The 16,419-nt window shown below is 43.4% G+C and overlaps 1 protein-coding gene across 1 annotated transcript in view; it reads left to right on the top strand.

Moving 5' to 3' along the window:
- The first annotated feature begins 2,457 nt into the window (after positions 1-2,457).
- Positions 2,458-16,419, top strand: part of LOC126235485 (uncharacterized) — a 329,377-nt gene continuing 315,415 nt past the window's right edge. Inside the window, exon 1 of the mRNA XM_049944206.1 lies at positions 2,458-2,579. Within this exon, the coding sequence (XP_049800163.1) occupies positions 2,513-2,579 (67 nt within the window). The 5' untranslated portion in view covers positions 2,458-2,512. The remainder of the gene's footprint in view (positions 2,580-16,419) is intronic.

The following is a 16,419-nucleotide window of genomic DNA, read 5'->3' as shown; positions in this document are numbered from 1 at the left end:
CCACACACAGAACAGCTACACTTGTGTTTTGTTGTTTCCTAGGTTTTATAGTTACTGGGGACTTAATTAATTAATTGTGTTAACGGAAATTTTCTTTCATTCTTTGTTGTTATTCTTTGCAGTCAGATTGCGTACTAATACCAGTGAGGGCCAACCGTTTACGAGACTTCGTAATCGGACAAACAGCGACTAAAAAATAAAAAAAAATATTTGCATTATAAATAATTAAGCCCCCATGCAGATGTCGGAGATTTGATGTTTTGCCCGATTCCTGATATTCACGGTACACTCGTGAAATAGTCGTACTGGAAAATCCCCACTTCATCGCTACCTCGGAGATGCTGTGTCCCATTGCTCGTGCGCCGACTATAACACCACGTTCAAACTCACTTGAATCTTGATAACCTGCCATCCTAGCAGCAGTAACCGATCTAACAACTGCGTCAGGCACTTGTCTCATATAGGCGTTGCCGACCGCAGCGCCGTATTCTGCCTGTTTACAGATCTGTATTTGAATATGCATGCCTATACCAATTTCTTCGGCGCTTCAGTGTAGTTTGGTTGCTTATCTACAGCACTTCATCAAATAACTAGAAGAACGCACGTACATTAATTTCATTTTGTTCGTTTGATAAATTTCGCGAGTTTTTCTTCTTTTCTACGCAAGTGTCGAATTCTTCCAAAACATTTAGGAAAGAACCTTCATTTACGGTGTGGATAATTGTCATACTATCTTGTGTCCCATCTAATGTATGTTTATTTTTCTCAAACGTTCTCCCAGTGTTGTACGCTTCGAATTCAAATTGCACTGTTCCTTATAATGTGGCTGTTTTCACAAACTTAGTTTTAATAATCGCTCCATCTGCAGGCAACGCCTGCTCTTGGTAGAATTCGTTTTTGGCTGTAATTTCTGGGTAGTGACAGTTGGATGTTATTTGGTAGTTCCTACCATAATCTCCCCCCTCTTTCCTTCTCCCATCTAGTGTCCACGTTTAACAATGCCCAGTCCAAGTAATTAATAAGCTAAGTCTTTTATGAAGATTTGAGAGAAGAGAAGATTACCATCAAATGGTTCAAGTGTCTCTCACCACTATGGGACTTAACATCTGAGGTCATCAGTTCCCTAGACTTACAACGACTTAAACCTAACTAACCTAAGGACATCACACACATCCATGCCCGAGGCAGGGTTCGAACCTGCGACCGTAGGAGCAGCACGGTTCCTGACTGAAGCGCCGAGAACTGCTCGACCACAACTGCCGGCAGATTAGAATCAACATTCAAGTTTACTTAGCATGTCATGTTGAGATGGGTCCAGTTCTTCTTGTGTAGGGGTCTGATTTTTGAAGTTGAAAATCTCCCATCAAGTCCTCACGGTTGCTTTGAGCAAAATAAATTGGAAGACTGCTGCTTGAGTAATTTTTTTTTTACGTAAATATGTCTTCCACTGATTTTCTTACATTGTAATATATCATGCAGTATTTTGATTTTTCACATTAATAAAGCCGATGTTACACTGTTCGTACCGATTATACAAAAATACGTCCGATCACATCAGAGGCAAACTTACGACTCTCACACCCTGTGAAAATAACAATATTCCAAAGGGTTTACAATTTTTCTTAACGAATGGATTCCTAATAGTTTTTGTTACATTATTAATTTCGATTATTATTTCATGAATAATCCAGAAATAAACAGAGTAAACAGCACAGGATAGCGTAATTAATAACTGAAATTTCAAGTGTGTAAATAATTCGTAATTTCAAATGTTTATAAAAAAAATAATTTTTACATTCAGAACTAGTACATATCGATTATAACATTGAAACTAAAATATTTTATAAAGTAATTCCTTTTCATAAATTTTAACTTGGTATATAACATACTGTGTAAAAAATTGTATGAAAGTTTTCAGGAAAGCGACAGATAATATTAACCTGTCCAAAATTCGAAAAAAAAAAATCTGGTATCGACAACTACTGTTGAGGAAACGTAATGCTAAAGGAGTATGTCCCGTTACACTACCGCCGGCCGGTGTGGCCAAGCGGTTCTAGGCGCTACAGTCTGGAGCCGCGCGACCGCTACGGTCGAAGGTTCGAATCCTGCCTCGGACATGGTTTTGTGTGATGTCCTTAGGTTAGTTAGGTTTAAGTAGTTCTAAGTTCTTGGGGACTGATGACCTCAATTGTTAAGTCCCATAGTGCTCAGAGCCATTTGAACCGTTACACTACCACTGTCCTATACCACGCGCAATTTTTTTGACAACGTGGAACATGGCGGAGTGTTGTTCACTTTATCTGTGGTCGCGCTGCCTGTGGCACTTTCTCTCTCCGGGAGCGTCGGAGACTGAGGGGAGGCCGTGGTGGGCGCCGACCACCGCCACTTATCGCATCAGCGCTCGTTACGAGCCACGGCCGCCCGGCCGGACGCCGGGGTCGGCAGTGTCCGCGGGAACCCCACCGGCGGTCGCGTCGCGTCGTGTCGCCTGCGACAACCGCGCGCTCGCACCATGGCGACGCTGGGGACGCTCAAAAGGGGCAGCGTGCAGATCCAGAGGGCCGCCATCAAGGCCACAGGTGGGTCCGCCGGTTTCCGCAACGCGATCCAACCACTAACACGAGCTCAAGTGCATCAGCACCAGTGGTGTAAAGCAAGGAACAAATACGTGAGGCTTGTGTTTGTGTCATCAGTCTCCAGGTATCAATGGAGATGCTGCACCTCGTTACTATACACAGGAAATTAACCAGAACCAACCGATTCAATTTTCACCCAAAGAAGTTACGTTCGTAGCGCAATCCTATCCGTCATGAAATTACCACACACTGGTATACTAAATTCATACTAACTCTCTGTGAAATCTTCCCGAAAAGAATAGCTGAGGGCTGCTTTGATGATTACACCACATGCTTCACGTGGTCAACTTGGTTTACACAAAGAGTGTAACTCCACAATAACTTTGATAGTTAAAATAAATTACATCTAAACGCAATTTACAAAAGAAAAACCTCGAACTGGTTACTATCGTCTTACTATTAACCTAATGGGTCAAACAATAGTATAAGCACGTGGTACTGCTCTCACAAAGTACACCCCACGTGGGTTGAACATAAAGAAAAGTTGCAATATTGAAAAATATTGTCAAGACGAGACGTTATAATCTCACACACATTCGCTTTTAAGATTGATGATCTTAGTTAGAGTTACGCATCATCAACACGTGGTTCCACTTTACTCACAAAGTAGTCACAAATCAACTACTAGAAGATATTCTGAACTTCACACTCGAATTACACTGTGTTGCAATTTATGATAACATAAGATATTTTAGATCTAAACCTGAAATAAAGCTGATTAAATTTTCAGTTAGGCTGAACTTAAGAAATCAATTGTTCTACGGACTTAGTAGAGACGCGCTTAGCCGGAGATCTTACCACTTCAGACGCTCGCCACGGACAGACTGCCCTGGGCCCCTACCGAGGGTGCTTCACAGATACAGACGGAAGTGACCAGAGAAGCAGCTTCCTATACCAACATGACACGGGATGGACAGGATCATACCAAGAATAGAAACCTCTTTGCTTTTAGAAAGCGTAGCTACCTTTTCCGACGTTGGTCCTACTGTTCTCTAGCAGACAGGCTCCTTTCACACAGAAGGGAAGGAGGGTGACAGTATCTTATCATATACAGTATATAAAAGAAAGCGGATGTAGGTTCCGTATGAGACTGTGTGACATGAATTACATATAAACTGTGTTTTAAAGTGTAATAGCGTGACACATCGTTTTTGATTATATGTAAAAGTAACGCGTTCCACTGCTCAGTCTCCTCTCAGATAGAGTCAGAAACACCACAGTAAATTTAGAAGAGGAATTTATGCCATAAATGACAACAGATTTAAGAAATTAACATGAAAGGAATCCAACAGAGACCTTTCAATACTTTTCTCTATTGGTATACACTAAGCCGACAAAAGTCATGGGATACCTCCGACTGTCGTGTTAGACCTCTGTTTCCCCAGTGTAGTACACCAACTCGACGTGGCATAGATTCAACAAGTCGCTGGAAGTCCCCTGCAGAAATAATGAGCCGTTCTGCCTCTATAGCCGCCCATGACTGCCAAAGTGTTGCTGGTCCAGCTGTTCAAATGGCTCTGAGCGCTATGGGACTTAACATCTGAGGTCATCAGTCCCCTAGACTTAGAACTACTTAAACCTAACTAACCTAAGGACATCACACACATCCATGCCCGAGGCAGGATTCGAACCTGCGACCGCAGCAGCAGCGCGGTTGCAGACTGAAGCGCCTAGAACCGCTCGGCCACAGCGGCCGGCGCTGGTCTAGCATCGTGCACGAAGTGACCTCTTGATTATGTCCCAAAAATGTCCGATAGGATTCGTATCGTGCGATCTGGTTGGCCAAATCGTTCTCTCGAACTGACCAGAATATTTTTCAAACCAATGGCGAACAGTTGTCGCCCACTGACATGAGGCACTGTCATTCATAAAAACATCCATCGTTGTTTGGGAACATGACGTCCATGAACGGCTGCAAATAACCGAACATCCAGAGGCCCCAGTCCATTCCATGTAAACACAGCCCACACCATAACAGAGCCACCACTAACTTGCACAATGCCTTGTTGAGAACTTGGCTCTATGGGTTCGTGGTGTCTGCACCCCACTCGAATCCTACCATCAGCTCTTACCAACTGAAATCGGGACTCATCTGAGCAAGCCACAATTTTCCAGTCATTTAGGGTACAACCGATATGGTCACGAATCCTGAACAGGCGCAACAGGTGATGTGCTGTTAGTCGAAGCATTCGCGTCGACCGTGTGCTGCCATAGCTCGTTAATGCCCAATTCCGCCTACTCTCCTAACGGATACGTTCGTCGTACGTCCCACAATCATTTCTGCGATATTTCACGCAGTGTTGCTTCTGTGTTAGCAACTCTAAGCAAGTGACGCTGCTCTCGGTCGCAAGTGAAGGCCGTCAGCCACTGCATTGCTAGTAGTGGGAGGTAATGCCTGAAATTGTTTATTCTCGGCACACTCTTGACAGCGTTGATGGCGGAATATTGAATAACGATTTCCAAAATGGAATGCCACATGCGTCTAGCTCCAAGAACATTCCGAGTTCAGAATCTGTTAATTCCTGTCGTGTGTCCGAAACCATTTCACATGGATCACCGGACTACAAATGACAGCTGCGCCAATGCACTACGCTTTTATACCTTGCGATGCAAAACTACCACCATCTGTATATGTGCATGTCGTTATCCCACGAGTTTTTGTCACTTCTGTATATATTCCGTTCAAGGTTCACACTATCGCATGGGAGTGGACAGAGAAGCATGTCCCCTATGTTCTCAGTTATTTGTTGGATGTATTTTAATTTCTGTCTTCCTCTACAGTTTTTACCCTTTACATCTTCCTCTGGTACTACGGAAAATCGATACGCATGCGATAGCTTGCGCTATACTTGATATTCCAAAACGCACACAAAAACTGGATTTTCTCAGGGCTAATACCGCGGGTTCTGCTGGTGATGGAAATATAGGGTCAGGTGTTTTCGATAGCCATCGGGCTAGGGACCATCCTCCAGCTTAGGCAAATAAAGCAATTCGATTGGTTGTTTTTGCATTAGATGCGGTCTACGGTGCACCTTAAGAGATTTTATGGACGCACCAATTAGTTCATGGCCGATTTTTCCGTAAAGCATGGTTTTCGAGTACTAAAACCAATCCTCCGAATTCCGGATGGCTATGCACAGCAAACAGCTGATATTTTTACGATATATTTCTGAGATCCCATTTTCCGGCATCTTTGAAAATTTTGTTGATAGCTTTATCCGTTTCCCAGATGCAGTGGTTCAAAGTCATACTGCTTGTATACGTAAAATACGCACGTACAATCCGGTATGAGGCGAAGACTTAGCTTATAAAGTGACGTAGCAAGGACAAATATTCTGTAAGGCATCTCCACTATCATCAGATGAGTTTTAGGAATCCTATGTTGCAGTAGTGAGGTATATGCAAAATGTTTCTGCACATAAAATCCGGACTGAGGTGTAAAGGTTTGTAGATTTGCGATTTTTCAATTTCACGTAAGTAAACTATCAAAACCCATAAAGTTATTGTCGTGTGAGCAACTTGCCCTACTGTAGAAGGGAAAAGAAGGGAACCAGCGGAGAAAGCTTCTATTGGAGCACAGAAAAGGCGAATATGCTCCCGTTTCTTAAAAGACACTGACTGAAAATTGGGGTACCAGCTGCCTCATCTACGTTCCTCAGCACCTTTACAAAAATTTCTCAAAAATTTTTGGCATGCGAACCTATTCGCGCTATGTTATGCGGAGAGAGAAGGAGCCAGTGGCAGTACGAAAGAGGCGGAAAAGTAATGAAAACTGAAAGGTAGTACACGATGATTGTGGTGCAGAAAGAGCAAAGAAGACAATGGCAGTGTGAGAGAGAGACAGCGACACAGTGGCAGTGAAACGTTGTTTGACAGTGACAGAACAGTGCTAGGAAAAGAGTGAAGGAGACAGCGCCAATGGGAGAGGGATAAAGAGAAGGAGAAAGTGGAAATGGGTGAGAGCCAGTAATAGTGAGAGACAGAGACAATGGCAATGCAATGACAACGAGGAAGAGAGAGATAGTGACAGTGGGAAGAGACAGCAGCAAAGCGAAGGAATGAAGTAAGAGAGAGCAAGAGGGGGACAGTAACAGCGAAAGGAGACAGAACGAAGAGGATGTGTCTGTGAGAAAAGGAACAGTGACAGACACCAATGACAGTGAGTGGTTAATGAGTGAGAAAGGTCAGGTAGGAAAGGATGGGTCTAAGCGACTTAAAGCGATGGACTAGTGGGTGTGAGCGAGTTACAGTTGAGGGAGCTTGCGGTAGTGAGAAGTGAGTTGCACATTAAAAAGAGCGCGAATTTGTCGCATGCCGGAATCTTTGGGAAATATATGAAGGTGCTGAGGGAGGTACGCGTAGAATGCGGCGGCTGGTACGCAGTTTTTCAGTCAGATTCTTTTAAAAAACAGGAGCGGATTCGCTTTTTGTATGCACCGATAGGAGCATTTTTCCTCTGGTTTCCTTTTGTTAGAAAACATATCCTACCATGCTGTCGCTTCTTTTCGGCTGTGTTTCCCGCATGTTCCTTTTTTCGCCGATTCTGCGGAGAAGCTCCTCATTTCTTATCAGTTCACCTGCTTTTCAAAATCCATCTATAGCACCACATGTCAACGACTCCATTCATTCCTTTTCCAGCCGGCACGGTAACTCAGCGTGTTCGGTCAGCGGGTTAGCTGCCCTCTGTAATAAAAAAACTGAGTTAATGGATCAACGACGAAGTGAAACGGGTGTCTTGCGACGTCCGCCCCAAGCAGATACAAAGAACGAAGACGAACAAAATGAGATTTAAAAAAAAGTGGTCAGCGTGATGGATTGCCCTCCAACGGGCCCGGGTTCGATTACCGGCTGGTTCGGGGATTTTCTCTGCTCAGGGACTGGGTGTTGTCTTCATCATCATTTCATCCCCATCCGGTGCGCAGGTCTCTCAATGTGGAGTCGAATGTAATAAGACCCACACCATGGCGGCAGGACCTGCCCCGCAAGGGGCCTCCCGGCCAATGACGCCAAACGCTCATTTCCATTTTTTTTGCCAGAAATGCCCTTTACCTGTTCTAGTGTATTTTTTATGTTCTCCTTTCATCGCCTGTCATGTGTTATTTTCCTTTAAAAGTGGCGGAATTCCTTAACTTCGTAGTCCCAGATTTCGATGTTAAGTTTATCGCTAAGCACTTTTCTATTACTCCTCATTACTTTCGTCTTTCTCGGGTTTAGTCTCCATTCATATTCTGTAATCTCTAGACTGTTCGGACGACCTAATGAGCAAAATGGATGGATTTTGGCACGATATCCCTCAGCAGACATCCAACAACTGTACCAATCAATGTGAAGCCGAATAATTGCTTGTGTAGGAGCTGGAGGTGGACAATCATCTTATTGCCTTGCTCAGTTTGTGAAGCTTTTTCTCTTTTATACATCATCCATTTTTCCTGGGATTATAATCTACCGATTTCCGTCCCATTCAGGTAATTTCTTCGTGATGCGTCTTTTTTTGTCGTAGGGTGTATTTCAACACGAGGTACACAGAAAGACTTAAAGCGCTGTACATACTCGAATGGTTCAAATGGCTCTATGCACTATGAGGTTTAACGTCTGAGGTATGAATGCCCTAGACTTAGAACCACTTAAACCTAACTAACCTAAGGACATCACACACATCCATGTCCAGAGCGCGGTTCCGGACTGAAGCGCCTGGAACCGCTCGGCCACAGGGTACATAACTGTTTTGCAGTCAGGTAATAGGACAACCACTCAAAACGGTCAAGGAAAACTTTGGGCAACTACCAGTGTAAATTTTTAATGAAAATTTTATGAAAGTCTGTACCTTGAAAATAGGCATACAAAGACTGTAATTCTATAGCTAGAAATTTAATGGTACCTGGAAAAAAATTTTGAACAACATAATTCGTTCGTGTGTTTTGCGATGGTTCTGTAAGTAAATATTCTCAAAATCATCTCACTGAAATCTTCCATTTCCGTTTGTTAGAACAATTTTATATTTATCTTACACATCTGTATTTTCGTTGATAAATTTGGCAATATATGCTGTATTTACGGTGTTTATAAATGTTAGGGTGATAATGATTTATTGTTTGCTTTATTTCGCCTCGAAGCCCAAATTATTTTAGTACACAGATAATTACATATTTTAGCCTTATGATACCCTTCTATAATGTCAGTTTTTCACGTTTTGGCTCTAGTGCAATTGTATACCAATAAAGCTTGGCTCCACAGATTTATGAGTATTTACTTACATTCCACTTAAAACTGGAGAAAAGGCCCTTCACAAAACATGAGTAGCATTACGCACCTTGGGCACCACCTCGCACATTTAACTACCCTTTAGTATCAACATGATATTAACCAGCCCTAGAAAATCGCAGAGAGATTTGGATTTGGGCAACACTTCACAGCCATAAATTATTAAACCGGTTCTAGTGAACATGTTTCAGCTAACGGTGAACAGTCCGCATTCGCAACAGATTGAAACTGTACACCAAACCAGGCATCGAATACGGGTTTCTGATTTTGGTTGACTGGAGAACATTTTTTTTTTTTTTTTTTTTTTTTTTGCGGTATCATCGAGCGCAATACCTACTTAGTTCTTTCGTGTTTTTCCTTAATGCAGTCAGATGATATTGTATCCCATCCTTCTGGAATTTAGCTTGAACTCCGTCTTTAATGACCTCGTCATCGACTGGAGTTTTAACTGTGACCTTCCTTTCTTTGTTTTACAATTTTTCGATACCAACAGGGCTGATTTAAAGCCGAAGCGACACGAGATGTCTCCTGAGGCACGAAGTTGAGAAGGATGACGTAGGCACCCGCGTGGAAAATTTGTATACAGAAGGTATCACAATTAATGGATTGAAGTCTAGGACATCAGAAGCAAAAACATTCTGCTAAACATGAGTCGGGAAATAAGCCGTTTTAGAGATAACTGCGGACGTGTGGTTAAGAGCCACCACCGATTTTCGTATCAAATATTGTCCTGGTTAGTACAAATGCATTTGAAATTCAAAATTTTCAATAAAGTTCCCATGTAATTGGGCTCAAATTTCACCCAAGGCTCAACAAGAAATATAATATTGCTTCGCATATTACGTGTCACAATTTGTTTCCCACTTGTCGTCCTCACATTTCATTAATAAATTCGAATACTGAAGGTGCCTTGCAAAGAACAAACGCGAAACTCGTATGGCACAAAAACTGTGTTTCATTCAATTGCAATTAGACGGTCCCAATGTAAAAATTATCAACATATCGTAATCGAATATGTCTCTTTCTACTCGCACACAAATTTTTGTTTTCCTCTTCAGTTCTATACATAAAATTGTAGATCATATTTATCAAATTTCTACTTTCATGAACAATTTGTTAGTGCGTTTTCTTCAAATGCAACATGCAATTCACGCAGCTAAACGTGTCCTTTGTTTAACATATCAATGTAAGAAGTGCTTTTTAAATTTCTGTCCCACTCTTTTCCGATGGAAAGTGAAATAGTAAATTATAAAATTTTAAAGTTCCTTTATTAAACCAAAAAAGGTAACAGAAATTATATACTTTTATTTTTTATGTTCATTTTTATAAATAGCACATTTTCACTGAAGCTAGAATAATGCTTCTAGTTCTTTCAGCTTTCGTAAAGCTTCTAAAGATCTCAGAGATTACGCTAAATAGGTGTAAAATCTGCAATTATCACTAGAATAAGATTAATAAATTTATTTCTGTTGCAGAGAATTGTCCATGTAGTACATATACACATCAAAAACGTTTTGGATCATCCCGGTATATCGGGCAGGTGTGTTGCAGTTGTGATTGTTCTCGTGCCGATCGGAAAGTCATCCCTGGCGTTATTTATAGACGCACACACAGTTACCATGAGCGCTTTCTTTGGGTAGAACACGCAATCGAATGGACTGAGGCATTTCATTTGAAAATAAAGCACCAGTAGGAATGCATTAGAAACGTCGGTAGAACGATAGAGTGCATATCCATGATGCCATGAAGGACAATCGCGACCAATTATCGGGTCCGCACTATCACGTAACAAGTAGAAAGCTTGCCAACCATGGAAGTTGCTGGACGTACGCTCTGCACTCAATTGTGGTACGGACATGAAATCAGTTCCAACTGACAGGTAGTGTTGAGGACTTGCACTGTACAGGCCGCCTACGTTTGACAGATGCACAGGATGATAGATATCTATAACTTTTGAGTCAAAGGAACCATGGGATGAGTGCTCAAGAACTGGATTCGGCGTTCGAAGAGGCTACAGGACGTCATGTATTGCATCAGACGGTTAGGAGGCGACTGCATGTTGCGAATCTCCATTCCTGATAACCAAAGCGAGCACCAAGTCGAACACCATACACTCAGTTACAGACAGGCAAGGAATCATGAGAATGGACGCCACAGACTGGCTACGGGTGTTTTTTCCCTGATAATCTCGGACATTGTGTTTGGAGACAACCCAGCACAAGTGCAACAAGGTGATTTTGGAGTGATGTTCTGGGGTCTGATTACATGTGGCCTTCGTGGTTTTTGAGGACACTATCATTGCTCGTCAGTACAGGGACGAGATTCTGCAGCCAATAGTGGGCCGTCGCGCCAAATTCTAGGTGGCAATATCTTCTTGATGAATGATAACTAGCGTGCTCATCGTGTTGTTCTCGTGAACATGTTCCTTCAGTATTCTAGAAACACCAGAACGGAGTGGCCTGCCTGTTCCACAGACAGACTCAATCGAACACATGTAGGATCATTCAGAACGATTTGTTTTTGGATGTCGACATCGATCAAGTACTGTGCGCGACTTACTCAGAATCACCTTTATGAATGGGACAATCCGGACCTGGGCTGGCTTGATGATCTCATCGCTGGTACGTCACAAAGGATTCAAGCACGCATCCGAGCAGGTGGACGTTACACCACGTATTGATGTTGCTCAGAAGGGTGATCTCGACACGTTGCAAATGAATATATACGCATGACTCAGAGCCAGTCTTTTTTTTTTTTCTCTGCCTTGCATTCAGGAATAAAAGGATGATGCAAAACTTCTGTTGATGTGTGTATCTTAGGATCAAAATAGCAACGCTTTTCACGATCATTAGACTTAGATTTATTTTTAAAGGCCTATGCAAGAGTCCAACAAAAGGCAATTAATGTCTGGAACGTGAACACCCAAGTTCCGCGTTAGTTTCCTGTTATGGTAAACAACTTTGTATGCAGCGTACTACGAGACTAGGCTGCTGAGTGACAGGTTTCATTCAGAGGGGAAACAGTGCCTGAAAATGGCTTCTGAATGTCAGCTGAACCGTTTCCTCGTACAGCCAATTAACAAACGAGCTGCCATTTCCCTCTCACCGCTCTACCGGATCTCTAATGACGATGCGTTTTTGTAAACGATACCGTTCTCGGAAGTAACTCTGCTTGTGACGTCAGCGGCTGCGTCCATGGGCATAGGCCGCGCGGTTCTGGCGCTGCAGTCTGGAACCGCGAGACCGCTACGGTCGCAGGTTCAAATCCTGCCTCGAGCATGGATGTGTGTGATGTCCTTAGGTTAGTTAGGTTTAACTAGTTCTAAGTTCTAGGGGACTAATGACCTCAGCAGTTGTGTCCCATAGTGCTCAGAGCCATTTGAACCATCCATGGGCATAACAGTTAATAGGAAAAACGCCGCAGGCGTTTACGAATGTGCTAGCATCCTCATTTTATTTTTAGCACGTACATTGATATTTCTCATACAGCGGAAGTTAACTAATGTCTTTCTTAAATTAAATAAAGAAAAAGACTCTGAATCACATGCAACTGATGCCTCCATTTTTTGCAGTAAGCCCTAGTGAAAATCGCATCTGACTATAAATTACATGAGGACAACAACCTTCACAAGTGCAACGGACAAAAGACTCATTTGTCTCAAAGATAAATAATTATACATTACTACAGGGCGAGTAAATGCAATTAAGGGGGCTGCAAAGCCAAAGAAACTCCGAATATAATGGAATTCGCCCTATAGACGAACTTCAGTGCAACGCACACCTTTATGCAGTTAGTGGAATCGGAAACAACTTATACGCAAAAACTCTGACCTCTAAACACACGAGAGAGAGCTTTCTTCTGAGAAATCTGTGGAAGTTGATCTGCAGCGGGTATTGATGGTGTTGCTACATTTTTCGCTATCTGGCGTTCAAATGCTTCCCCAGATACGATGAAAAATCACATAATACAAATCAATAATCTTGATGGAGTGAAATGTGCCAGCTATCTATGAGTGCCGCTACAGTCAAAGGGACGATGCAGTCATTAAGTGGCCTGTTGTAGACAGTGAGCTTATGGAACCACTTGGTTACAGAGGTTCAAAAATGGTTCAAATGGCTCTGAGCACTATGGGACTTAACATCTGAGGTCATCAGTCCTCTAGAACGTAGAACTACTTAAACCTAACTAACCTAAGGAAATCACACACATCCATGCCCGAGGCAGGATTTGAACCTGCGACCGTAACAACAGCGCGGTGCCGGACTGAAGCGCCTAGAACCGCTCGGCCACCGAGGCCGGCTGTTGCAGAGGTGACAAGGAAGATTTTAAAAGGTACACGCACATGGACACCAAATTTGTTAATAACCTGTTCTATCAGACAGTCTCTCCTTTTACAGAATATGCAAACGAACTTAGAGCCTTCCTAATCAACATCGAAATTAAACCGAATACAGAAGAGATAAATTACTATAATCATTTATTGGAACCTAAGTTACTTGTTACTGAATAAAGGGGCGTTTTAGAATCAAGTATGATCATAAATGGCAGTACAGTAGTATGTACGGATATTCTGGTCCGTTTACACACTGTTCGGAAATTCCCTTCACAAACTTGTAGAGGGGAGAGGGTACATAAAGTTTTGAATGTTAATCCATGTCCTGAAATGTTCCGCTTCCGTTCTACGATGGTTTCAATTCAGCTGTTTAACTCATGGACTTCTGCTTGAGCAACTGAATTAGGCGTGACGCAGTACAGCTATTAGGTAACAGTTCGAAAGGAAGAATAACGAAACATCCACTTATCCCTTAAGCACATTTGTTTGTATTAACTTATAAACATTACGCATTTACGTTATTCCAAAACAAAACAGAATCCAGCATACTGTACGTACAGAACAGTAATGAATGAATAATGAGCGTATGGCATTGGTGGCCGAGAGACCCCTCGCGGGGCGGTTCGGCCGCCGCTCCACAAGTTTTTTAACGCCACTACGGCGACTTGCGAGTGAATGAGGATCAAATGATGATGAAAGACACACAACACCCAGTCATCTCGAGGCAGACAAAAATCCCTAACTCGCCGGGAATCGAACCCGGGACCCCGTGCGTGGGCAACGAGAACGCTACCGCAAGATCACGAGCCGCGGACTACAGAACAGTAATGATGCGTTACAACAGGGACTCGATGTGGCGACCAACAACGTTGTTACAGACGTTGTACCTACGAAGCAAGTTGTAGTACATACTCTCCATCCAATCTGGTGTCTCTTCAGCCTGTGTCTCTACGGGCGTCCTGTAAATAAAATGTTGCAAGAAGTAGTCAATAGGAGTTAATTCCGGTGATCGCTGCGGCCACGCTGCTGGACCACCTCGGCCTATCCATCTTCCACCAGACGGTCTGTTGAGGTTTCCAAGCCGCACACGAGAAGTGAGGTGGTGCACCATCATGCTCAAACAACATTTCCTGGCGGACACTCAGCGGTACAGCTTCCATGAACGGGTCCAATACACGTCATCCTGTCTATCCTATTGCGTACCATGACAAGCAACTATGAGACTTTTCTGTCTCCCTCAACAGACGTGGACGCATTGCACAACTGAACTGAAATCGCCGTAGAACCGACACGGGTTCCTATTCAAAATATTATGTACTCACCCCCCTCTACAAGAGGGTTCCAACGGGGACTTCTGAAAACATAGTAGACACGCGACTCAACCTGTACAGAAATGAAGTCAGTTTCGTTTTTAAATCGGAAAGCCAAGTAATGACAAGAGATGTTTCCAGAATGAGATTTTCACTCTGCAGCGGAGTGTGCGCTGATATGAAACTTCCTGGCAGATTAAAACTGTGTGCCCGACCGAGACTCGAACTCGGGACCTTTGCCTTTCGCGGGTAGAGCACTTGCCCGCGAAAGGCAAAGGTCCCGAGTTCGAGTCTCGGTCGGGCACACAGTTTTAATCTGCCAGGAAGTTTCATATCAGCGCACACTCCGCTGCAGAGTGAAAATCTCATTCTGGAAACATCCCCCAGGCTGTGGCTAAGCCATGTCTCCGCTATATCCTTTCTTTCAGGAGTGTTAGTTCTGCAAGGTTCGCAGGAGATCTTCTGTAAAGTTTGGAAGGTGGGAGGCGAGATACTGGCAGAAGTAAAGCTGTGAGTACCGGGCGTGAGTCGTGCTTCGGTAGCTCAGGTGGTAGAGCACTTGCCCGCGAAAGGCAAAGGTCCCGAGTTCGAGTCTCGGCCGGGCACACAGTTTTAATCTGCCAGGAAGTTTCAATGACAAGAGACTTGCCGTGCCTAACCGCGACGTCGGAAAACAAAGTTATTCTACCTGAGTGCCGCCGACAATATCAGCAATGTGTTGCGTGAGCCAACGCCATTTAGTGATGTTACCAGTAGAATTAGTAGTATGAAGTGGAACAACAACCTGGTACCGCTTGACTGAGCAGAACCAAGAACCGCAGGCGCAGTAGCTCTAGCGTGTTGCTCAGGGGGTTATCTACCCTTTGAGCGAACAGATCAACGGTGAACCAAATGGTTCAAATGGCTCTGAGCATTATGGGACTTAAATTCTGAGGTGATCAGTCCCCTAGAACTTAGAACTACTTAAACCTAACTAACCTAAGGACATCACACACATCCATGCCCAAGGCAGGATTCGAACCTCCGACCGTAGCGGTCGCTCGGTTCCAGTCTATAGCGCCTAGAACCGCTCGGCCACTCCGGCCGGCAACGGTGACCCATAACGAGTGTCACGAGACGTCCGCCCCGAACAAATGCAACGAACAATAATGAACAAAATGAGATTAAAATAGAAGAACAGGACACAGAGCTGCAAAACGGAGTGACTGCAAAATGGGGCCCACGTAACGCGAATACGAATTCACGCGATAAGTCATCCGATTGGCCACCGCAGACCGAACAGCTTCCTGTGAGATATATCACTCGTTTGCAGCCAATGATCTGCGCTAGGTAGTACACCACCAGTTTCGGAGTGTCAACGTGCGCGCCTTATTGCGTAATGAAGGACAGCGTGGTGTTAGCTTAGCAATCAAATGAGTTGCGATGAAACCGGCGCGTTTCAATGGTGCAAGTAACTGTTGAAACCTCCCCTTAGAAAAACGACTGTGCTGGTAAAACTCTTACGTTATTTGATTTTCAAACAACTGAGCAAAACTGAACATACTCAGCCATTTCTCTCTTTATTTATTCTGATCAGCACTAAACTGACATACAATATTTTTAGCGCAAGGCAATCTGACTTTCAATAATCCCTACAAAAGAATGGCCCTGACTAACAATGACCTATACCTTTCATGAATCACGTACCTCACAAAAATCTTCGTTACTCGAACTACCGCAATACAGCGAGCGCCAATACTGCCAGCTAAGTAAAGGATTCTAACTACTGAAGGCACTAATTACTGATAGGCATAGTTAGCAAATGAAAGATTTTCAAAGAGAACAAACAATGTATTTACCTTAATAGTGTTCAAAGGTCAATATATATGTATATCAGTTC

This window comes from Schistocerca nitens, chromosome 2 (genome assembly GCF_023898315.1).
Source record: "Schistocerca nitens isolate TAMUIC-IGC-003100 chromosome 2, iqSchNite1.1, whole genome shotgun sequence".
In the NCBI taxonomy this organism is placed as follows: Eukaryota; Metazoa; Arthropoda; class Insecta; order Orthoptera; family Acrididae; genus Schistocerca; species Schistocerca nitens.
Note: the sequence above shows the minus strand (reverse complement) of the source record. Positions and strands in the feature narration are given on the sequence as shown.